This window comes from Eretmochelys imbricata, chromosome 4, assembly GCF_965152235.1.
Source record: "Eretmochelys imbricata isolate rEreImb1 chromosome 4, rEreImb1.hap1, whole genome shotgun sequence".
In the NCBI taxonomy this organism is placed as follows: Eukaryota; Metazoa; Chordata; order Testudines; family Cheloniidae; genus Eretmochelys; species Eretmochelys imbricata.
In genome coordinates, this window is record NC_135575.1 from 1,677,935 (window position 1) to 1,702,743 (window position 24,809).

Genomic DNA, 24,809 nt, shown 5'->3' on the forward strand with positions numbered 1-24,809 from the left:
GACTGAGGGGGAAGGAGGAAGGGAAAAAAATTGCTTTCATCAACCTGTGAGGATAAGACAAGAAGCAATGGGCTTAAATTGAAGCAAGGGAGGTTTAGGTTGGACACTACAAAAAAAAAAAATCCTGTCAGGGTGGTTAAGCACTGGAATAAATTGCCTAGAGAGGTTGTGGCATCTCCCTCATTGGAGGGTTTTAAGAGCAGGTTAGTCAGGGATGGTTTAGATAATACCTAGTCCTGCCATGAGTGCAGGGAACTAGACTAGGTGTCCTCTCGAGGTCCCTTCCAGTCCTACGACTCTACGATTCTATGGTACTAGAGCAATAGTTGGAGATTTTCCTAAAATCCTCAGTGTAGACAAGGCCTATGAGTGGGAGCGAGGATCTCCTATCAGTGGCTCCAGGCTAAAATCCACAAGCAAATACTGATGGCCGTTCAGAGATGGCCACTTGAAAAGAGGTGATGGGTCTCTTATCACTTACCCTGAGCTACAGCATAGCCGTCTCCCTTCTTCCCTGCAGAGAGAAGGAAAATTTCAGTGAATGCAGCTCCCAAGGCAGGAACTGACTGCAATTGGTGTCCACAGCTCAGAAACCGGGCCCCTGGCTCAGCACAGGCCCCTGGCGCTCAGTAATGGACTCAAGGTCCCAGGCGCTCACAATTGGCAAGAGAGAAGGACACAATGAGACAGTTTCCAAAGACCTCGGTGCACTGGGTGCTGAGCTCTATGGAAAACCTAGCCCCATCTAAACTGTAACCCGCACCCAGTTTCTGGGTCTGGCCCTCCAGCAGCTCCCATTGGGGGTCATTAGCTCAGTCCCGCAATGGGGCAGTTACACCGAATTGACACAGGCTCCTGTACTCCTTAGGGGTATGTGCAGGGCCCAGCAAGTCCAGGGAATCCACCCCCACATCCCAGGCTCTTTACCTGGGCGTTTCTTTTTCCAGACGATTATTCCGATTATAACACCAATCAGGACAACTGCTGTGATAACTCCAGCCACAATGGGAATCAGATTGTTATTTGGCTCTGAAATGAAATGGAGAGAATGATCAATGGGGAAAAATCCCCCCACTCCCCCCCGACTAAAACCCCCTTTCATCCCACTGCAGGGATCAGTCAGTCAGCTCCGCAGATAAGGGCTGAGTCCTGCAACCCTCCACCCCTTCCACTGCAGCCACCATGCATTGCACCCCACCATAGGAAGTCCTGGACACAGTCTCTACCACTTCTATTTTAAGTGCTAAATATTTATTATGAATTGAAGACTTTTATAACATTAATCGAACTTCATAAACCTAACTGTGGGACAGCATGGATGTCAGTATCATCCCTAAAGGGGAAAGGGGGGAGACTTGCTGAAGATCACACAGTGAGGCAGTGCAAGAGCCAGGACTCGACCCCAGGAATCCTGACTTCCAGCCCCTCCTGCTCTAACCCACTAACCCCAACTCCCCTTCCAGAGACAGAACCGAGGAATTCTGGCTCCCAGCCCCTTTGCTCTAACCCACTTGCCTCCACTTACCTCCTAGAGCCAAGGACAGAACCCAGGAGTCCTGGCTCCCAGTCCCTAACCCTCCTTGACCAGGCTGACTTTCACGACTAATGGAACACAGTCCCATTGTGGGAGTCTGGTGCCAAACTGGAAACTGACCTCAAAGCTCTGGATTTCCCTGCCATGAATGGAGTTACAGACACAATGCGTGTTTTTTGAGGGGCCAGGAAGTGAAGAGGGGAGGATAGAAATATTAATACTGTTTTTGGTTTATATAAACCTGTTAAACCCCGAGTTCTGTATACACTTTCCGTTTCACTAATCAGTTTCTCCTGTTGTCTGAAAGAGCCACATAATAAAACAGCAAAAAGAAAAATATTTCTAAGAGAATAAGGAAATGTGGGTTATGACACAAAAATTGGCAGGGGACGTGGTAGCAGGATTGTGATGTGAAACCATCTGCTGACGAGAGTCCCGGTGCAGGCTGCCCTCTCAGAAATTGTTTGCACTTCCAAATGCTGCATTTTTGCACATCCCATTTAACCAAGCAAAAAGATGGCTGGAAGGCAGCTCCATGTGCAATAAATTATTCCTAGACTTTCTTGTGCTAGGGGCATAGGAGACTCTCCCCCGTGATGCAGGGCTCTCATCTGCCTCCTCGCTCCATTCCAAGGCCATACCTCCCTTCCAGCATCACTGCGCACAGAAACAAGTTGCTCCCAACATTAAACCTCTCTCTCTGGCCACATGGGCAAGAATGAAGGGCCCGTAGAACCATGTTTCTGAGAACCTGCTGAATCAGAGGACCGGAAGGGACTTCAAGAGGTCATCTAGTCCCGTCCCCTGCACTCATGGCAGGACAACAAGTGCATGAAGTTGAGACCGATGTGGAAGTATATAAAGGGAATTTGGATGCAGGCCTCTGAAATGAACAGAAGTCAGGCTAACTCTAGCTTTAATAACGCAAGATTTGTAGAAGCGGGGATAGTGCGAAGCGAGTGGAAAAGAACTGTGAAAGAGGCTGTTGTGACCTTGTATTAGATAAGAATAGAACGTAGACTATAAGAGAAATTGAGCAAAATGAGATATCATGAAGGAATATGTATAAACAATATGCAGCTGTTGCTTATTATTGTCTGTAATAAAGGTATAAATACTTGCTCTAATTGTTTATCTTTAGAGAGACCTGCCTAGGTGTGGGAAACCCTGTGTCCTAGGGCACTCTCTCCCTCTGTGCAATTGCTTGAGATAATAAAGTGTATCTGACTTGCTGCACCCAACCTGAGAGTGAGAACTGTGTTTTTCTCTGACACCGGGCTGCAAGCTGAAGCAAGACCAATTCTGTCTGGAAATAAGGGGCAGATTTGAGCTTCCCCTGGGATGTGGTAAATTCTCCATCCCTTGGAGACTTTACATCTGGAATGGACATCTCTTTCTGAAGGATGAGCTCTAGTTTGCTCACGGATGACCAGACTGGATGCTGGGGTCCCTGGTGTGATTCCCCCCTGCCCTGGGCTATGCAGGAGCTCAGATCAGATGATTAGAATGGTCCCTTCAGGCCTTAAAGTCCCATTGTTAATCTTCTCCCTTCAGAGACAGTGTATTGCTGAGATGTATCGAACAGACCCAGAGGCAGCAAACTGGAGAGCAAGACATGAGCCCCAGGCACTGTGGGTCCCAACTCTAGCACAAGAACTTGACTGCAGAGGGACAGGGCCTCACAGACCCTGAGGAAATTCCAGCTTCAGCTTAGAAATCCGAATGAGAATTTTTCAGGGTTTGAGAGTAATGGATCCCCCTCTCCCACTCGGAAAACAGACAAACACGCAAACTCCTTACCCCAGGAGACGGAGAGTGGCTCTAACAGGCTTTCATGCTCCACGTGACATGAATAATGGGCTTTGATCTTGGGATCAATCTCCATTGTCACCCAGGTCTGGTAGGTCCCATCCCCACTGGGTAGGATGCCTTCAGAGTAGGTCTCTTGCTGTCTGCTCTCCCCATTTCTCAGCCAGGTCACGGTGATGTCCCGGGGGTAGAACCCACTGACCTTACAGGAGAGGGTGGTGAGGCCGTCATGAGATGACCTGTCACTCACTCTAGCTGTTGGGCGCACTGGGAAAAAGAAGAAATTGAAGTTAGTTGTTTCCAAGCTCTAATCCAGGCAGCTTTTGCTGGAGCTTTGCAACATGAAATTCTGAGACCCCAGCAGGGGGAGAGGATGAGAGTCCATGAGACGGAATCGCTCTGATGAGGGAGAACCACCATGTCAGAGAATTTCTGTGCCGAATTCACAGCATCAGCAACGGTGAACCCCCAGTCCAGGTCCCTGACCAGATTCTATCAGTGTGGTAACCAGAAGCCTCAGCTCCCAGCCACAGTGACACAAGTACCTTGAAAGTCTTCACTAAGCTCCAGATACAGGTATCACAGATGTCAGTCCTTAATCACGTGCTAGGTTTGTGCCCATCTCCTCTCAGTCCCTGGACTGGAAAGAGGGAAAAATCTTGCCCTGGCCAGGGAGCAAAAAAACAAACTACACAAACTGACCAATTAGAGATGGAAAGGACCATTTCACAAAAAGTGACACACGGTGCTAAACTGCCCCTCAAACTCACTAATATTAATTGCCTAATTTCTTCTCGGCTGTTACCAAATCTCTTTACCCCAATATTATGAATTTAAAAAGGATTTACACATTGTTAGAGAGCTTACTCCTTCACTCTCCCACTTCCCTGGTCCTTCTCGCATGAACAGAGAGCAACAATACCCAAAGTCCGAAGGTGCAAACAATTGGATGTTTATTGGGGTGAACTTCCAGCAAGCTTAAATCCAAGTTCTTTTTTTCCTTATTTTCGAATCCCAACTTACTTCCTGTTTTCCCCTAATTTATATAGTAATATTCTTAGCTATACCTTAACCAATCATTTTACTGAAATCTAGCTAACCAATCCTAACATATTGTAACATAATTCTCTAATCAATTATATCCCACTACCCTAATTAACTAACACCTTGCAAAATTAATTATACAGCAGACAAAAACATTTAGAGAACCAGACAGATTAACAATAGGAAAGTGCGGACCATAAAGATAAAACATACAGAAATGAGGGTTTCACAACCACAACTATTGAGAAGTGAGTTCTTGCTAGACAGGATCCTATCAAACTAAGTTTTCTTTAACCACTTTCTCTGGAGGCGATTGGGGTTAGCAGGACAGGATTGTATCCTAACAGCCCAATGGCACCTTCTTTCAATGGGACTAGTTTGGAATGTGAGGAGGTGACCGGTCGCTTCCCAGCTTATGGCTGCCTCTGCTGCTTAGCCAAAGGCCTTCACCTAAGAACAGGGCCTCAGACTGTCACAGTGAGAGATGGCTCTTACATAGATTATTTCTTTTATACCTCTGTAGCTAGCTAAATAATAAACATAGACCGTAATTCTTAAAGTACAGGCCTTTACAGGCAGGCCTGCATATCTATATCCTAACACACATGTTGAAAAATCAGTTTCCCAGCCCCTTGGCACTGAAATACACATTACACGGCTGTGTGTGGCTTGTTCTTCCTGACATTTGTAAAGAGGGCCAAGGACAACACAATGTTCTGCTGAGGTCTGTGAGAGAAATAAGCAACTAGTATAATTGTTGCAAAAAAACAAGTGCAAATTTCAAGTAACCTTGAACAGTGAGAGCGAACTGTTTGGGAAGGGAACGATTATTATGGTGTGTAATGGTGCTAACTAATTTGGAGAATTTGTGTCCATGGTAACATATAAGGTACATACGTGGGTAATAGTGAGTTAACATTTTGAAGCAGACTATGCTGCAACTGTCCCCCTGACTCAGACAGGTAAAGTATTTAACCTCTTCCCTTCCATAGTTCTGCTGATTAATCTGTAATAAGCTTTGATTAATAAATGTGACTGAGTGTGATTATCTGATGTCTTATTGATAAAAGAATCAAGGAATAAGTAAGCAGGGGTGTTGCAGCAAAGGTAGGTCTTGAGGGGGAAAGCTTTAAGGAGGACAAGGGGAGCCATCTTCCAGGTTAGTATGCGGAGAGCAACTCCACATGGAGGGGATGGCATGGAAGGAAGCAATAGGTGACCGTGGGATTAGTTTGAACAAACAGACAACAAGGACAAAACGACCGTCATTGGTGGAACCCAGGGGCTGGGGGTAACACAACGAATATGATGGTGCAGACAGTGAATGAGGAGAAATTACATGGTGAGCGAAGCTGGTGTCCATAGACGTGGTGGCACTTCCATAAGCAAAGTTCACTGGAGCTTCCTCGACAGAGTTTATTTTTCAGAGTGCTCTGACACGCCCAGGCAGACTGCCTTGAGAACGCTGCGTTACACCGGGGAAGAGCTAGAATTTGGGGTGTAAATTTGGGCTGATTTGGTCAAGTGGCTCTGGAGATGCAGCTTCTCTGCAGTGAGCTGCTTTTAACATTTTTCAATTTCTTATATTTTTTTCCAGCAGAGCGGGGGGAGAGGGGATTGTTTCCCCACCCATCCCTGGTGCAAGGTTAGCTGAACGGCCCCCTACCCCACTACCCCATTTTGGAACTGGGGCTGGGGAATGGAGATGTAACCAGTAGTGTCCCCTGGGTGGGGCATGTCCCCCAGCCTTACCTTTCCTCTGTAGAGTCTCCTTCCCGTACTCCAGAGAACTCCTTAGCCAGGAAATACACTCCTCCTCCAGGTAGCGTTTCCATCCCTGGTTGTCATCTATTTCAGCATCCCATCTCCTCTTGGTGATCTGAGCCCCAATATCTGCTGCTACCCAAGTCATGGTCTCCTTATCGAAGGTAAGAAAGTCTCGTCCATCATACGAATCCTGATAAAACCCCCGAGTGGTGTTGTCTTCCTGGAGATCACACCCGTATATCGTCTGGATAATGTGAAACCCTGAAACACACAGGCAGGACCCCAGGGGCTGGGTTGAGATCACAGTACATGAGGGTCAGCAGCAGCTTCTCTCTGAAAATCTCACAAAGACCATACTGCAGGTAGCCCAGTGGGTCACCCCCTTGTTACTGGGCCCTCCCTCCCCTGAGAAACGGGGTCCCCACTTATGCTGTTGGGCTCTTTACCCTCCCAGCTCCTTTCAGGAAGCAACCCAAACCCGCATCCATCTGTTGGGTCTTGTACACTGAAGACCCCCAACTGCAGAGAACTCACAACCTTCAAGGAGTACCTCACTGATGCTTGTTCTTCTATGCTCAACAACCCCAAAGGGAATACTCCAGATATTGCAGGGATCTATCCCCTCCAGCTCTCTGAGGATCCCCCCAGTTCTGGTAGTCAGGGTCATTTTAGGGAAGAGAGGGAGTGCAGGGGGTCTGTACCCTGCTCTCTCCTGCTCTGGTTGTATTAATTTTGCAAGCTTCCCAGGGTGACTTTGTCCCCCACCTCCTCCATTCACAATACCCCCATGTCCCTGTGGGGAGGGGGTACAGGAGGTCTGTCCCCCACACTAACCTCTGCTCTGGTTTAAGGACCTCACAGAATCCCCAGGGTCCCTCTGTTTCCCTGCCCCATCTTCCCCATGCCCCCAACTCAATCTAGGAACCGCAAACAACCAACTTTGGATGCTTGGCCACTTTTTAACATTAGTACTGTCTCAAGGTGTTTCCCTGTAAGGATCAGGCCACTGATGGCCCTTAGTTCAGCTGGCCACCATTTTCACACAGCCAAGCTAATCTTCACAGCAATGGCCGCCATCTCCCAATATTTGCCACACAACCAAGACCAGACTCAGGGTATGTCTACACTATGAAGCTTTGTCGCCGAAGGTACTGTTGACACGCAGAAGTCACGAAAAGAAAAGTCGCCAAAGTGTGTCTCCACTTGCTCAGTCTGGCGACACATCGTGTCCACATTTTTAGCTCACTCATCGACCGCGGGAGCAATGCACTGTGGTTATGTATCCCACAGTGCCTGGCAGCAGCATCCATCACTAGGTGTTGTGGGAATGCGGAACGGACTGTGGAGCGTATTGGGACCATGCATAACGTCCCGTCAGCCGCTGCTTTGTTTCCCAGCCCTCCAGGGGTTTCCAGCTTCCTTTCGCACCAATTTGCCAGCTGCCATTCTTTGCTGTGCACTTCAGCATCTGCAGAGCAGTGAGAAAGCATGGATCCTGCACTTCTCTCCTCTGCTGTATTCACTGACATCAGGACATGACGCACAGCAGAGTGACTCCACACGTTACTGACAGAGGAAGAGGAGTTGCAGGCAGACAACTTTCCGGGAGAGATGGACAGCAGCAACCTGGCATTGCCTTTGGCACTCACAGAGCAGCTGTGCAGGGTAGACCGTTGCTTTTGGGCTAGGGGAACCAGCACTGATTGGTGGGATCACATTGTCATGCAGGTGTGGGATGAAGAGCAGTGGCTACAGAACTTCAGGATGTGTAAAACAACCTTCCTGGAGCTCTGTGCTGAGCTGGCCCCCAAACTGTGGCGCAAGGACACCAGAATGAGAGCTGCCCTCTCCTTAGAGAAGCATGTTGCAATCGCTGTGTGGAAGCTCACAACTCCTGATTGCTACCAGTCAGCTGCAAATTAATTTGGAGTGGGGAAGTCTACTGTTGGGGCTGTATTATTGCAAGTGTGCAGGGCAATAAATCACATCCTGCTGCCAAGGACCGTGACTCTGGGAAATGTGCATGACATACTGGATGGTTCTGCAGAGATGGGCTTTCCTAACTGCGGGGTGGGGGGCAATAGATGGCCCATATATTCCATTTAGAGCACCAGACCACCTTGCCACAGAGTACATGAACAGGAAGGGATATTTCTCGATAGTGCGTCAGACACTTGTGGATCACCGGGGGCGTTTCACAGACAGAAATGTGGGGTGGTCTAGAAAGGTGCATGACGCCCGCATGTTCAGGAACAGTGGCCCGTACAGAAAGCTGCAGGCGGGGACCTTCTTTCCAGACCACAAAATCACAGTGGGGGATGTGGAAATGCCCATAGTAATCCTGGGAGACCTGACTTACCCCTTACAGCCCTGGCTCATGAAACTTTACACAGGGCAGCTGGACAGCAGTAAGGAGCGTTTTAACAACAGGCTGAGCCGGTGCCACGTCGTGGTGGACTGTGCCTTTGGCTGATTGAAGGGGAGATGGAGGTGTCTCTTTGGCAGGCTAGACCTTATCGAGGAGACTATTCCCATGGTCATAGCCACGGGCTGCATTTTGCATAAACTCTGTGAATCTCAGGGTGAAATGTTCAGGGGTGGCTGGAGAGTTTCAGCAGCCAGACACTTGGGCTGTCAGAGGAGCACAGAGGGCTGCTTTTAACATGAGGGAGGCTTTGAGGAAGCGCTTTGGCAATGAGGGGCACTGAAGTGTACCGTTTGCAGTTGCTTCCCTGATGCTTCCCATTTAACATCCCACGTAACATGTATTTCTGGAGCAAATGCTTGAACAGCCTGTACCAGGGACTGACATGATAACTGTGGTTTGTGGAACAGAAAATAAAATAGTTGTACCATTAAAAAAGTTTGCCTTTACTGAACACCACAAATTACAGTGAAACACACTAACGCACCCATTGTTTGCTGGTAAGGGACCGTCTTATGTCTTAAAAAAAAAAAAAAATCACAGCTGTGTGTAGGTCCAGCTATCATGGTCAAACCTGTGAGAGGGGGTGGAGTGCAGGGGAAACTGAGGATTCCCAGAGAGTGAAAATGTGTCCCCCTCAGAGCCCTTTTCACACAAGGTCCATAAAATGGGCCCATGTGTGTCCCAATTCCTAGAGGGCACTCGCAGCTGGGACTGCACAGACTCCTCTCCCCATGACCATGATTAGGTCAAAAAGCTCCGTGGTGGTCCAAGCTGGAGGGTGTTTGGAGCAATAGCCAGCCATGCTCACCTGGGAAGCCATGAGGACGCTGCACGCTGAGGCAGCCAGCAGGAAAGGGAATTTAAAGTTCCCGGGGCTTGCAAGGGGGAGGGGTGGATTGTTGTTGACTGGCTGAAGGGCAGTGGAGTTCAAAGCACTGACCAGAGCGGCTACTTGGCATTGTGGGCAGGGTGACCAGATTTCCCGATTTTATAGGGACAGTCCCGATTTTTGGGTCTTTTTCTTATATAGGCTCCTATTACCCCCCACCCCCTGTCCCGATTTTTCACCTTTGCTGTCTCCTCACCCTCATTGTGGGAAACCCCAGCAAAGGCGAAAAAAGGCTCATTGGGTCCACACTAAATGTTTGTCAACAGTAAAGGTGGGGGGGAGCCCCTCGTTTAGCTGGAAGATTTTTGTCACCGAAACCGGGCGTTTTCCTTGACAAATGTCGCGTTGCCGTGTGGACGCTAACGCAGTTTTGGCGCCAAAGGGCAATTTTTGGTGACAAAATGCAATAGTGTACACAAGACCTTACTTAATTCAGCCACCCCAGCAGGCTGGGAGGGAGAGGAATATGGGGATGGGGACAGGAAGGAGAATTTAAGGGAGAGGGAGGGAGGCTGTGGGGAACAGAGAACACTGTGGGGATCACAAAGACGACTGAAAAGTGTGGGGAACGGATCAGGCCCCCTAGTTTGGCAAACAGGGCAGATTGTGGGGGCACAAAACTAACCCACACAGGGTCCCAAATATTTTCACCCTTCCCCCACCCTGCACTAGATACACAGAGGTAAACGCCGAGATTTTCAGCAATCACTTTTGAGTGCCCAACTGAGACCTTTTAAAGGGGCCTGATCACAAAGTGGGAGCACCCGGCCGCTGAATCTCAGACACCCAAAAATCACTAAGCACGTCTCGAAAAACGTCGGCCAAGGGATTAAATACAATCTGGTGTCACAGCCACAGGTGAGAGCCGAGCCCACTGAGCTGTGTCCCTGAACCATGCCCCAGGCTTGGGCAAAAACCGGTTACTAACCTTCCTGTGACGGCTGTTCTCAGAGATGTGCTGCACACGTCCATTCCACGCTAGGCGTGCGGGCCCCGCACACAGTCGACGGAAACTCTTCCCTCAGTGATACCCCTCAGGCCGGCTCTAGCGCCCTCTAGTGCGGTGCGCTCATGTCACGATATAAGGGGACCGGCCCAGCCCACGCCCTCTCAGTTCCTTCTTGCCGGCAACTCTGACAGAGGGTGGGTTGTGGAATGGACGTGAGCCAACACGTCTCAAAGAACAATAAGAAAAGGAGTCCTTGTGGCACCTTAGAGACTAACCAATTTATTTGAGCATGAGCTTTCGTGAGCTACAGCTCACTTCATCAGATGCATACCGTGGAAACTGCAGCAGACTTTATATATACACAGAGAATATGAAACAATACCTCCTCCCACCCCACTGTCCTGCTGGTAATAGCTTATCTAAAGTGAGCAACAGGTTAGGCCATTTCCAGCACAAATCCAGGTTTTCTCACCCTCCACCCCCCACACAAATTCACTCTCCTGCTGGTGATAGCCCATCCAAAGTGACAACTCTTTACACAATGTGCATGATAATGAAGTTAGGCCATTTTCTGCACAAATCCAGGTTCTCTCACTCCCTCACCCCCCTCCAAAACCCACCCCCATACACACACAGACTCACTCTACTGCTGGTAATAGCTCATCCAAACTGACCACTCTCCAAGTTTAAAACCAAGTTAAACCAGAACATCTGGGGGGGGGGGGGTAGGAAAAAACAAGAGGAAATAGGCTACCTTGCATAATGACTTAGCCACTCCCAGTCTCTATTTAAGCCTAAATTAATAGTATCCAATTTGCAAATGAATTCCAATTCAGCAGTTTCTCGCTGGAGTCTGGATTTGAAGTTTCTTTGTTTTAAGATAGCGACCTTCATGTCTGTGATTGCGTGACCAGAGAGATTGAAGTGTTCTCCGACTGGTTTATGAATGTTATAATTCTTGACATCTGATTTGTGTCCATTTATTCTTTTACGTAGAGACTGTCCAGTTTGACCAATGTACATGGCAGAGGGGCATTGCTGGCACATGATGGCATAAATCACATTGGTGGATGTGCAGGTGAACGAGCCTCTGATAGTGTGGCTGATGTTATTAGGCCCTGTGATGGTGTCCCCTGAATAGATATGTGGGCACAATTGGCAACGGGCTTTGTTGCAAGGATAAGTTCCTGGGTTAGTGGTTCTGTTGTGTGGTATGTGGTTGTTGGTGAGTATTTGCTTCAGGTTGCGGGGCTGTCTGTAGGCAAGGACTGGCCTGTCTCCCAAGATTTCTGAGAGTGTTGGGTCATCCTTTATTAATCCTGTTATTAATCCCTAAATGTATGACCTTACACTTCTCATGATTCAATTTCATCCTATTACTATTACTCCAGTTTACAAGGTCATCAAAATCTTCCTGTACGATATCCCGGTATCTCTCTAAATTAGCAATACCTCCCAGCTTTGGATCATCGGCAAACTTGATTAGCACACTCCCACTTTTTGTGCCGAGATCAGCAATAAAAAGAGGAAATAAGATTGGTCCCAAAGATTGATCCCTAAGGAACTTCACTTGATCCTGCCCTAGAGATCTCTTAGTTCGGGGCTGAAGGTGATGGCTGGTGGCGTTCTGTTCCTTTCTTTGTTGGGCCTGTTGAGGAAGACGCTATGAAGATGACTAGATGTGGAAGCTGCCGTATGTCCATGATCCTGGAGGGGGGATCTGGTAAGAGTTTTGTCTGCATGAAATGCCGTCTGCTCGAGCTGATGGAGGAGAAGATCTGAGCTTTGGAGATGCAGGTGGAAAGTCTTTTTGAGTTTAGAAAGGGGTTTGAGCAGATGATGGAGCAAAGACATGAGGTATCTGAAGGGAAAAGCTCAGCCTTGCAGATGGAAGCAGGACTGGGGAATTCTGAGGGGAGACTGCTGGGTGAGGAAAGTGGTCAGTGGAAGCATGGGACTACAAGAACCAGGCAGAGGAAAAGATGGGCTAGTGAAGGAGAAATAGAGCTCAGAAATAGGTTTTGAGAGTTGGAAAATGAAGAAGGGGCTCAGCAGGTAGTCACTGAAGGTGGAGGGGCAGGGAAGAAGAGAAGAGCGGCTAGTCCTATAGGAAAAGGGGGAAAGTCAATGGAGACTACACCAAATATGAGCCCCAGGAGGATACAGGATGGGTCGAAGAGGATTACAAGGGAGAATAGGAATGGAAAGAACTTGCAGCCAGAGGGAACAGGGAATAGACAGGAGAATACCACCGTAACCAGGGAAAGGCAGGTCTACGTTATCGGGGACTCTTTACTGAGAAGAATAGACAGGCCTGTTAGCAGGCCTGGATCAGGGCAACAAAGGCATGACAAGATTATGACTGTCAACAGATGGCTCAGGCAGTGGTGCTAGAAGGAGGGCTTTGGGATGTATGGCCACTGGGAGGCGTTCCTGGACAGAGGACAGTTCTCTTGGGATGGACTTCATCTGAGTAGGGAAGGAAACAGACTTCTAGGATGGAGGCTGGCACAACTGATTAAGAGAGCTTTAAACTAGGAATCTGGGGGAGATGGTTGGTTGGGGGATGTCCAGGTAATCTCCATGCTGGATTTTAGCCTTGAGAGGGAAGAAAAGAAAATAAGAAAGGATACAGCCGTGGGTAGGGGAATGGCTATAAGGAGGAAGGGCAGTGTGGATACCAGTCTATTAGGTTCTACTGGCTGTAGAATGACCGTGCCTCATTGGGTAAAGAACGTGAGTGAGGCCAAACAGCAAAAATGAAGATGTTTGTACACCAATGCGAGGAGCCTAGGTCACAAAATGCAGGAATTAGAGGTACTGGTGCAGGAAGTGAAACCAGATATTCTAGGGATAACAGAAACAGGGTGGAATAGTCGTCATGACTGGACTATGGGTATTGAAGGGTATGTGCTGTTTAGGAAAGACCGAAATAAAGGTCAAGGTGGTGGAGTAGCATTGTCTATCAATGAGGAGGTAGAATGTAAAGAAATCAGTGATGGAATGGATAAGACAGAGTCCATCTGGGCAAAAATGACATTGGGGAAGAAAACTACTCAAGCCTCCCCTGGGATACTGCTTGGAGTGTGCTAGAGACCGCCGGGATCTAATGTGGATATGGATCGAGCCCTCTTCAATGTTTTTAATGAAGTAAATACTCATGGAAACTGCGTGATCATGGAAGACATTAACCTCCCAGATATAGACTGGAGGACTAGTGCTAGTAATAATAATCGGGCTCAGATGTTCCTAGATGCTGTTAGATGGATTCCTTCATCAAGTAGTTGCTCAACCGACAAGAGGGGGTGCCATTCTAGATTTGGTTTTGGTGAGAAGTGAGGACCTCCTAGAAGAAATGGTTGTAGGGGACCAGCTTGGTTCTAGCGATCATGAGCTAATTCAGTTCAAACTGAACAGAAGGATCACCAAAAAATAAATCTGCAACTAGGGTTTTTGATTTCAAAAGGGCTGACTTTGAAAAATGAAGGAAATGAGTTAGACAAGTGGATTGGACTGAAGAACTTCAGGGACTAAAGGCAGAGGAGGCCTGGAATGACTTTAAATCAAAACTGCAGAAGCTATAAGAAGCCTGCATCCCAAGAAAGGGGGAAAAATTCTTAGGCAGAAGTTGTAGACCAAGCTGGATGAGCAAGCATCTCGGAGAGGTGATTAAGAAAAAGGAGAAAGCATACAGGGAGTGGAAGATGGGAGGGATCAGCAAGGAAAGCTACCTTACTGAGGTCAAAACATGAAGGGATAAAGTGAGAAGGACCTTGCAAAGAGAATTAAAACCAATCGTAAAAGGTTCTATCACCATGTCAATAAGAACAAAACCAAGAAAAAAGAAGTGGGACCGGTAAGCACTGAGGATGGAGTGGAGGTCAAGGATAATCTAGGCATGGCCCAATATCGAAACAAATACTTTGCCTCAGTCTTTAATAAGCCTAAGGAGGATCTTAGGGATAATGGTAACATGACAAATGGGAAGGAGGAGATGGAGGTAGATATTACCATATCTGAGGTAGAAGCGAAACTCAAACCGCTTAATGGGACTAAATCGGGGGGCCAAGATAATCTTCGTCCAAGAATATTAAAAGAACTAGCACATGAAATTGCAAGCCCATTAGCAAGAATTTTTAATGAATCTGTAAACTCAGGGGTTGTACCCTATGATTGGAGAATTGCGAACATAGGTGCTATTTTTAAGAAAGGGGGAAAAAACGTGATCTGGGTAACTACAGGCCTGTTAGTTCGACATCTGTAGTATGCAAGATCTTGGAAAAAATTTTGAAGGAGAAAGTAGTTAAGGACATTGAGGTCAATGGTAAATAGGTCAAAATACAAGATGGTTTTACAAAAGGTAGATCATGCCAAACCAACCTGATCTCCTTCTTTGAGAAAGTAACAGATTTTTTAGACAAAGGAAACGCAGTAGATCTAATTGATCTAGATTTTCAGGAAGGCGCTTGATATGGTGCCACATGAGGAATTATTAGTTAAAGTGGCAAAGATGGGGATCAATATGAAAATTGAAAGATGGATAGGGAAATGGTTAACAGGGAGATTATAGCGGGTACTGCTGAACGGTGAACTGTCAGGCTGGAGGGAGGTTACCAGTGGAGTTCCTCAGGGATCAGTCTTTGGGACCAATCTTATTTCATCTCCCTCCCTCAGCTCAGTGATGGCCTGAATTGCCCCTTCTCCCGGCAGAGCCAGAGGATTGGAAGCAGCAACATCAGACCCCTGTGTGGCTCGCAGGAATGAACACAAACACGCCCTTGTAGCTGGACGGATGGTGAGTTTTACCCCTGGGATACGACAAGGCTCAAGAGAAAGGTGGTGGCCCCACATCTAAGGAATGAAACACAACACAGTCATCATCGTTACGCTCATCCTTGCCCCTTTATACTTCTACTGTCTCGCTCCCGCCACCCTCGCCCTCTGTGGGTTCAGTGAGAGAGCCGCACTCAGTGCTTCCGACACACACAGACTCACACACACATCTTGCAAGGAAAACCTCACCACGGAGTCACATGCACCTGTTGCTTCCCTGCCCCCCTGCTCTCCAGAATCCAATCCCAAGGAAAGCTTGTCGGGCCCAGAGCTGGCAGGGCGTCCGGTGCTGGAGTATTGAAGATACAGTGACGGCACTCAGAGGAAAGAGGCTGAGAGACGGCAAGTTAAGAATTGGCCGGTCAGGTTTCCAGTCCCCTCACAGGTCATTCCCTCACTCGAGCAAAGGGGCACATCTCAAGTCTCAGCTGGCTCAGTCGAGCTGCATCGTTCTTGTTTCCGCTCAAGTCAGGTTTGAGGCCTGTTTCGCACCCTGTCTTTGAGAAGACAGTCAGAAACTACTCTCTGAAATAGCCAATGCAGGAGGACGTGTTATCGCTCTTGCCCCAACACAGACAGACAAAGAGAGAAATGTTCTCGCTTTGAGGGTGGGACTCCCTGCCCTGGGCCGAAGACGAGCACCTCTCTTTGACCTTGGTTGCTCCTTCAGCTTTTCTTTCAACAGGGAGCCCGAGAGCTCAGGTGCTGGAGCGCTGTGTTGGTCAGTGAAGCTCGGTGAGCTCCAATGTCACTCGGCTCTTCTACCAGCAAGTCAAAACAGAGGCAGGATTTCCTCATTTGACAATACTGGGGCTGTCTGAGGGTCTGTCCACACTGCACACTGAGCCTGTCTCTATGTAGCCTGGGCTTGCTGACTTGTGTTGCCAAGCCGGTGTTTGAGCATCCAGACTGCAGGGGAAACTCAGGCCTCACACTGTGTCTATCTGTCAAGGTTCCTTCCCCACTCTGAACCCTAGGGTACAGATGTGGGGACCTGCATGAAAACCTCTTAAGCTTTTACTTTTACCAGCTTAGGTTAAAACTTCCTCAAGGTACAAACTATTTTACCTTTTGCCCTTGGACTTTCGCTGCTACCACCAAAAGTCTAACCGGGTTTTTTATTAGGAAAGAGCCGTTTAGAAACGTCTTTCCCCCAAAAATCCTCACCAAAACATCCCACCCCCCTTCCTGGGGAAGGTTTGGTAAAAATCCTCACCAATTTGCATAGGTGACCACAGACCCAGACCCTTGGATCTTAAGAACAATAAAAAAACATTCAGTTTCTTAAAAGAAGAATTTTAATAGAAGAAAAAGTAAAAAGAATCACCTCTGTCAACTCAGGATGGTAAATACCTTACAGGGTAATTAGATTCAAAACATCGAGAATCCCTCTAGGCAAAACCTTAAGTTACAAAAAGATACAAAAACAGGACTATCCATTCCATTCAGCACAGCTTATTTTCTCACCCATTTAAAGGAATCAGAATCTAACGCAGATCTAGCTATATTACTTACGAAGTTGTAAGATGCCATTCCTGTTCTGTCCCCGGCAAAAGCATCACACAGACAGACCCAGACCCTTTGTTTCTCCCTCCCCCCAGCTTTTGAAAGTATCTTGTCTCCTCATGGTCATTTTTGTCAGGTGCCAGCGAGGTTCTCCTAGCTTCTTAACCCTTTACAGGTGAGAGGATTTTTCCTCTGGCCAGGAGGGATTTAAAGGTGGTTAGCCTTCCCTTTCTATTTATGTCTCTATCCTGCCGCAGTAAGTCGTCCTAAGTTACGCTGCTTCAGCTGCGTGAATAACAGAGCTGGATTTGACGTCGCTTCGGTCGACTTACTGCTGTGTCTACACTGGGCTGGGTCGACGGGAGACGCTCTTCGGTCGACTTCCCTTCCTCCTGCCGTTCCCGGCGCAGTCCCAACGGTGACCGGAGAGCGCTCTGCTGTCAATTCAGTGGGTCTTCACTCCACCCCCACGACATCAACCCCCAGTGGATCCACCGCAGCAAACAGAGCCTCCCAACCGTGCTGCCCCATCCACACGGCACGACTCAGACCCGAGTGGGAAATTCAGCTCCTGTGGGGTGTGTCACCCTCATCCGCTGAAGATGCTCCCCGAGTCTCCAGGGATTCCTGCCCTAACTGCTCTCCAGCCGGTTTGTGTCCATACGCTCCCCGCGGGGAGGCTGTGAGAGGCCTGGTTACAAGCGCTGGTTGCTCAGGCCTGGCAGGGAAGGGAAGCTCCGGGCAGCACTGAGAGTCTGGAGATCCCTCCGGGGAAGCACAGGCGGTGGGTGGAACAGGCGGGGAGGCCAAGCTGCAGGGTCCTGCGGACGCCCTGAAACCAGCTCACAGACCCCCGGGGGTCACGCTGCCCTACACGCTGTTGCAGTAATGTTTGTACAAGGTGTGACGCTGGCAGAGCAGCTTGTGTCAGAGTGTATTCAGGCCAACGGATGTGTGTGTTAGTAGAGATCAAAGCGACTGTTCAATGTTCAACTGTATTGGGTGTTTGAACCTCCTGAAAACTCGTGGAGTGTTGTTTGTGTGTGTCGGTGTCCTGTGTTGCGTGTGTGTGAGAGACGTGTTTCTGTATGTGTGACGTGTTCTCTCTGTGTGTGTCGGTGTCGTGTTGTGTGTGTGTTGTCTTGGGTTGCCACACAGGGTAATGCACAAAGCATTCCCCTCACGGAGCAACAGTGACCCCGTGTGGCCCCTCAGGGTACTGCACAAACCATTTCCATCATGGAGAAACAGTGACACCAGGTGGCCAATCCAGATAATGCACAAACCATTTCCCGCACAGAGCAACAGTGACAGGGGGTGGCCACGGTTACGAATTATACCTGACAGGTCACGCACAGGAACTGCTGCGAATTCTACCTGATTGGTCCCACACAGTTCGAGTCTAGGCTGAGGCACACGAACGAAGTCCACAACGGCAGGGTTCCCAAAAATACTAAGTTTATTACGATCGAGCGTGGTGCCCCCCTGCTCATCAGGAGGGGACCCCGCAGGCAGGTTATACAGAGATTATAGACCTTTTAGCAAGGCACGTTGCCCTCGTGCATTGGAAATCTTAGCCAATAGACAAACCCTTCCCTTATCTACCACCTATCCCGGCTAGGTACATTCCCCGTGCTAGACCATGACTTCAGCTACATTACATGGTCCTAAAGCAATGCACCAGGAACTTTTCTTATCAGGATGGGAGGCCCACAGCAAGGCCAGGAGGCAGGGAGTTAGGAACAGACAAAGAACAGAAACCGGGAGATAAAACAGGCTGGAGACAAGGGCCGGGGGGGGCGGAGGATTTTCACAGGAATGCAGTATCTAAGAAACACTCCTCCTGGTGCATGATATGCTTGCTTTTAGACAATGGTGGGCCCCAAACCAAAATGGAGTCACACATGCTAACCTTTCCTTCACACCACTCAGGGTAATGCACCAACAATTTCCCTCGTGGAGCAACAGTGACACTCGGTGGCCACTCAGGGTAATGCACAAATAATTTCCCTAACGGAGCAACAGTGACACCCGGTGGCCAGTCAGTGTAATGCACAAATCATTTCCCTCCTGGAGCAAGAGTGACACTGGGCGGCCCCTTGGAGTAATACACAAATCATTTCCTCACGGAGCACCCGTTGCACAAACTGAGTTTATTAATAAATAATAATAATAATAATAATAATAAACAAAAATAGTTTCACTAGAAAAGGCAGATTTTCAGTGATTATAAGGGATAGCAAACAGAAGAAGGCAGATTGCTAAGCAAAGACAAATACACACACATACTAAGCCTAAGATCTTCAAGAGACTGGATTCAAGAAGTAATTTCCCATCCTAAATGTCTTTTGGCAACTTGAAGAGTTTCTGTACCTTAGACTTCCCTTGTTTCTCTTTACAGACTAGACTCCTGTCTTAGTCTGGACTTCTCAGTCCTTCTCAGTCCCTTTGTCTCTTCAGGTACTTTCAGCAGCCTTTCTACTGCCCTGCATGATTTTCGTCCGCTCCGACTTTTCCATGGCTCCCGAGACCTCACCTGTGGGAATGCACACCTACCCGTGTCCTACAAAGGGAGACGGCACCAGGAGAGCAGAGGAGAGAGAGACTGAGAAAGTTGGCCAACACACAAGAGAAGAGAGAAGAATATGGGAGGAAGGCAAGCAACTCACCAGCTGGAGTCATCCTCCTAGAAGCCACCTTCTCCTGCGAAGGAGACACCGTTCCTGGCCAGAGAAATGAGCAGCCCCTGAAAATGGGGACCTTGTCTCTCTCCTAACCACAGCTGGTCAGGAACCTTTTCTTACAAACCCAGCCCCAGCTAATGGGGAGTCCCTACCTGGAGCCAGGCGGGCCGTGAGCAAAGCCTTAACCAAACCGGACACTTATCTCACTGACATTCGCGACTGCTCCGCTGCCAACCGGACGACTCCTGGCTGCATCAACAGTGTTCGCGGGCTCACCGCTCTCGCTCGCTGTCCATCCGATGAGGGGAGTCAATGGTTTGTACTAAACCCAGGCCAAGGAGGAAAAACAAAGAAGTTACCATCTCAGTGGGCCACATCGCGTAGGCTATCATTATACAATGCTCCATTGGTGCTGGAAATCTTGCCTTCATCCGCGCATCGACCCCACGTGATGAACCGAGACAGGGTTAACCCCGACAGTCACCGCTCCACGCTCGCACCCACTGCCCGGCATGATTTTCCTCCTCTCCGACTTCTCCAGGGCTCCCGAGACCTCACCTGTGGGAATGCACACCTACCCATGTCCTGTGAAGGGACACGGCACGAGGAGAGAAGAAGAGAGAAGAGAGAGAGAGAGTTGGCGAACACACGAGAGAAGACAGAGAAACATGAGAGCAGGGCAAGCAACTCACCACCTGGAGTCATCCTCTTGGATCCAACCTTCAGCTGTGGAGAAGACACCGTTCCTGACCAGAGAAACGAGCAGCCTCTGAAAATGGGACCTTTTCTCCCTCATAACCACAGCTGATCAGGAACCTTTTCTTACTGTCAAAGTTTGACTCAGACTCACAATTTATCAGACCACTCTGTTTTATTAGCAAAGCTGCTCTGCTAATACATTTAGAAGTGAGCCCCCCAAGTGGGGCTTGTGTCTCTTAATTTATACAGCTTGCTGGAGAACAAGTTACAGAGAAGTTACAGACAAAAGAAGAAAAAGATTTTAGTCACCACCCTTCGAGATCCCTGAGACCAGTCACACATCTTCAGTTACCTGCCACCCTTAACAATCTCCTTTAACAGCTTCCAGTTAACTTAACTAATTGCCCTTCACACCTTCCATTCTTATGCCTGCTTCTTAGACCTGCTGGCTCTATCTTAATTGCTTCTCCATTCAATAGCTAACTGTCCCTACGTGTGCTCCCTCAGATACTTTGTAACATGTTTTGGCATGCCCTCTCATATACAATGTATCCAGCATATCCCCTTATACAATGTTATACTTCCACAATCCCCCCTTTTGGTCAAGGCTACGCCCATGACCAATGACTTACTGGATTCCCTACATCAATCGTTCTTTTTCATTACTTTCAGTGGTGACATTTAACAACATTAGATTAGCACTCTGGTTAGGGGTAACCTGATGGATGGTGTGTCTTGTGCAGTTTTGGATACAAGAAGAAATCAATTGAAAACCCACAAAGATTATTAGAATTCCAAATAGGATAGTCAGGATTCCTTGAAACAACCAGTTTCCCAGACTAGAGAAATTGAATAAGTTACTTATCCATTTCCACAAGGAACTTGGTTCTTCGTGGGGAAGGTATGCAATTTGCTCCAGATGGCTAGCACGATTTATTACCTCATTAGTATTATCAGGTATGTATACACAGCTTTCTGTTCCAATTAGAGCACAGGTCCCTCCTTTGGCTGCCAGTATTATATCTAATGCCCGACGGTTTGGAGGGCCACTTGTCGGACCGCTCCTGCTTCTTTGGCTAGAGCTTTTAAGCTCTCTCCTGTTTCATTGGCCATGATATCAACCACCGCTTGTAACCTTAAAAGCCTTTTTGCATGGTGGATTACCCCCCCTATTGGGACTAAAGAAATGCCAACAGCTTCTTCCCAAGTTAGGGGGCTTATGTTATCCACATACCATTTAGCATCTGGCAAGTCCCTCCTTTTTCGCCTGAAATTACGGAGGCGATTTCGTGGGAGGGATTGAAGCACCCAGAATTGTGGGAAAAGCTGAGCAGGATAACAGATACCTGACCAATTTGCTGGTAACGCAGCGTAAGCATTTTCCCCACAAACCCAATGATGTCCCATTAAAGCTGGGAAGGGTTGACTGCAACCCTTTGACATGTAAGAATTTACGAAGGAGGAATAGTATCCCCCAAAGGGCACAGGATGATTTTCACTAGGAGAAGAGGTAGCATTCCCATGACATTTGTAGATGGTGCTGTTTTTCTCAGGGAGGCTGTAGGGGGAGCAAGAGATTGAATCTTTGGTTTGGTCCCAGGTTGAGAGGAAGTTTATCTTTCCATACCCGGTTCGCCATTCTCCAACCTTGTTTGAATAGTCCCATACACCATGGGACACGATGTATTGGAGACAGCTGCTCCTCCCTAGATTCAGCTCTGTCCCATTACACACCCAGCACCAGTGGCCCTTTCCTTTCACCACACTTATAAGTTTAGGAACATATGTTTTTCCCAGCCCCCAAGTGTCATTTTCCTTCCATGTCCTTTTAAGTGGATAGGGTTCTCCAGCAAGCTCTGAGGAATTCAAAGGGATTGCCATGGTGGGGATACTAGCTTGTGAGTGAGCTGGGATGTGGCTGCAGACCCAGCAATTAGAAATATTCAGGATCTGGGCTATCTGCACCTGTTGTTGGATGAAAGAATGGTCACTGTCACTCTGGATTCCCCAGACCCTCAGGACACAGGAGCTGAGGATTAAGCTTCTCAAAGGACACATGTTGGAAGCAGGACCCTTTCTGGTTCCGACAACCCCTTTCGAGGGAACCGCACTCACGGTTTTACGTCCACCAGGCAGCAGGCGCTAGGCTCACTGCTGCTTCTTGTTTGTTGGGTCCTGCTGTCTGCTTACCCTCTGCTTCTGGCAACCCTTACGAGAGCGCAGATTGTAAGGGGTTGCAGGCTGTTCCTCTTTGTCTTCTGGGGTTGAAGCTGGTTCGGCGTGGTCTTGCAGAGGTGCTTGGTCCCCGTGAGGTGGCGCTGGCTTACACTGTGAGGTGTGGATCCGTGCAGCGATGCCGGATAATTTCACTGCTGTCTGGGTGGTGAGCAGTACCTGGTATGGACCCTTCCACCGGGGTTCCAAGGCGTGCTTCCGAAGGGGGTCCTGCAGGCAGACCCACTCACCAGGCTCAGGGGTGTGACAGGCAGCAGAGGTGGGATCCCTCGGCCAAGCTGCTCGCACCTGCCAATGGAAGGAGCTCACCGCTTGCATTAACCCTTTGCAGTACTGGAGGAGCGTGCTGTGAGTTAGGTTTAGGTCTGGGGCTGGGGTAATAGTAGCCATTGTTCGCATAGGGCATCCCAGGATGATTTCAAATGGACTCAATTTGTGTCTCTGGGATGGGGATGACCGAATTTCCATAAGGGCCAGTGGTAAAGCAGCTGGCCAGTTTAACCCTGTGGAACTACAGATTTTTGCCAGCTTATTTTTAAGCACACCATTTCACCTTTCCACTGCCCCTGCACTCTGTGGATGGTAAGGGCAGTGCAACAGGGGGGTGACATGTAATACCTGGTTTAGACGTTGAACAATTTTTCCAGTAAAATGTGTTCCCCGGTCACTAGACAAAGTGGCAGGAATTACCTTGGTAGGGATAATGTGGTTTAACAGACATTTTGCAACGGACAGTGAATCAGCTTTGTGACAGAGAAAGGCTTCAATCCAACCCGAAAACAGACATATTATAACTAAAATGAATTCATATTTCTGACACTTTGGCATTTGTACAAAATCAAGTTGCCAGTGTAGGAAAGGTGCTTGAGGCAAACGCCGGAACCCTTGTGTTACTTTTACAGATTTGCCTACATTGTGGCTTTGACAAGTAACACAAGCGGCACAGTGGCGGGTTGCAAAGGAGCTGAAATGGGAAGCCCACCTCCCCGCCTTACTCATAGCAGAGACCATCCCCTCCTTGCTGACATGCGAAACACCATGTAGCAGGGCGGCTAGAGACGGGTAGAGTGAGAGGGGGGCTACAAAGGTACCGGTGGGCGATCGCCAAAGGGAATCAGAATGCAAAGAGCAACCCAAAGCACTCCAGGAGTCTCTCTCTGTTTCTGGGGCAGAATCCTGGAGCTGAGCGAGATGAGACAGGGATGGTGGTGTTACAGAGACAGAGAGGGGACCAAGAAACACTTCTGGTGAAGGGTTTATAGTGGCGGCATGTTTTGCATCAGCATCAGCAAGTGCATTACCTTTTGCCACCTCGGTGTCTGCCGCTGAGTGGCCAGTACACTTAACAATTGCCAAGGCAGACGGTAGTAAAACTGCATACAGGAGGGTGGCAATGTAGGGGCCATTCTTGATAGGGGTACCAGTAGAGGTAAGAAAACCTCGAGCCTGCCAGAGGGTGCCAAAGTCATGCACAACCCCAAAGGCATACCGAGAATCAGTAAAAACAGTGGCAGAGAGCCCCTCGGCTAGAAAGCAGGCACGGGTGAGGGCAATCAGTTCAGCCACCTGGGCAGAGGTCACAGAGGGTAAGGGCGCAGCTTCTATGGTCTCAGAGAGAGAGACCACAGCGTACCCTGCAAGAAGGTGGCCTTGGTCATTTCTATAACAGGACCCATCAGTGAATAATACCAGGTCAGAGTTAGGGAGAGGTACATCTGAAAGGTCGGGGCGCGGGACAGTGATAGCGGAGACAGTTGCAAGGCAGTCATGGGGTTCACCATCACTAGGTAAAGGAAGGAGGGTAGCAAGGTTTAACTGGGAGCAGCGCTTAATAGTGATATGTGAGGCGGAAAGCAGCAGAAGTTCATACCTAGTGAGGCGAGCAGAGGAGAGGTGAGCCGTGTTGCGTTGCAGAAGGAGAGTTTCCACAGAATGGGAACCATGAGAGTGAGAGGAGAGCGGAGGACAAGGGACTCAGACATCTCGACCAGGTGCACTGCAGCAGCTACAGCGCGTAGGCAAGGGGGTAAACCCTGGGCTACAGGGTCCAAGGTTGCAGAAAAATAAGCCACCGGGCGATTTCTGTCACCGTGCTCCTGAGGAAGAACCCCGAGGGCACAAGCAGATTGTTCGTGACAGAAAAGGGTAAAAGGTTTGTCATAGTTAGATAACTCTAAGGCAGGGGCAGAGGCTAAATTCTGCTTAAGGGAGATGAAAGCAGCATTTGCTTCAAGTGGCCATGGCATGGGTTAGGTACAGAGGATCGAGTGAGTTCTTGGAGTGGTTTAGCCAGAGAAGCATATTGGGGAATCCATTGCCTACAGAACCCTGTCATGCCTAAGAATTTTCTGACCTGGTGTGGAGAGCAAGGCTGCAGAAAGCTAAGGATGGTTTGTACCCGGGCTGGAGAGAGTGTACGGGAGCCCTGGGAG

General features: G+C 48.6%; 1 protein-coding gene across 1 annotated transcript in view; it reads right to left on the reverse strand.

Moving 5' to 3' along the window:
• Nucleotides 1-24,809, reverse strand: part of LOC144263816 (class I histocompatibility antigen, F10 alpha chain-like) — a 1,122,758-nt gene that overhangs the window by 12,497 nt on the left and 1,085,452 nt on the right. The window contains exon 5 of the mRNA XM_077814805.1: nucleotides 482-514. Within this exon, the coding sequence (XP_077670931.1) occupies nucleotides 482-514 (33 nt within the window). The remainder of the gene's footprint in view (nucleotides 1-481; nucleotides 515-24,809) is intronic.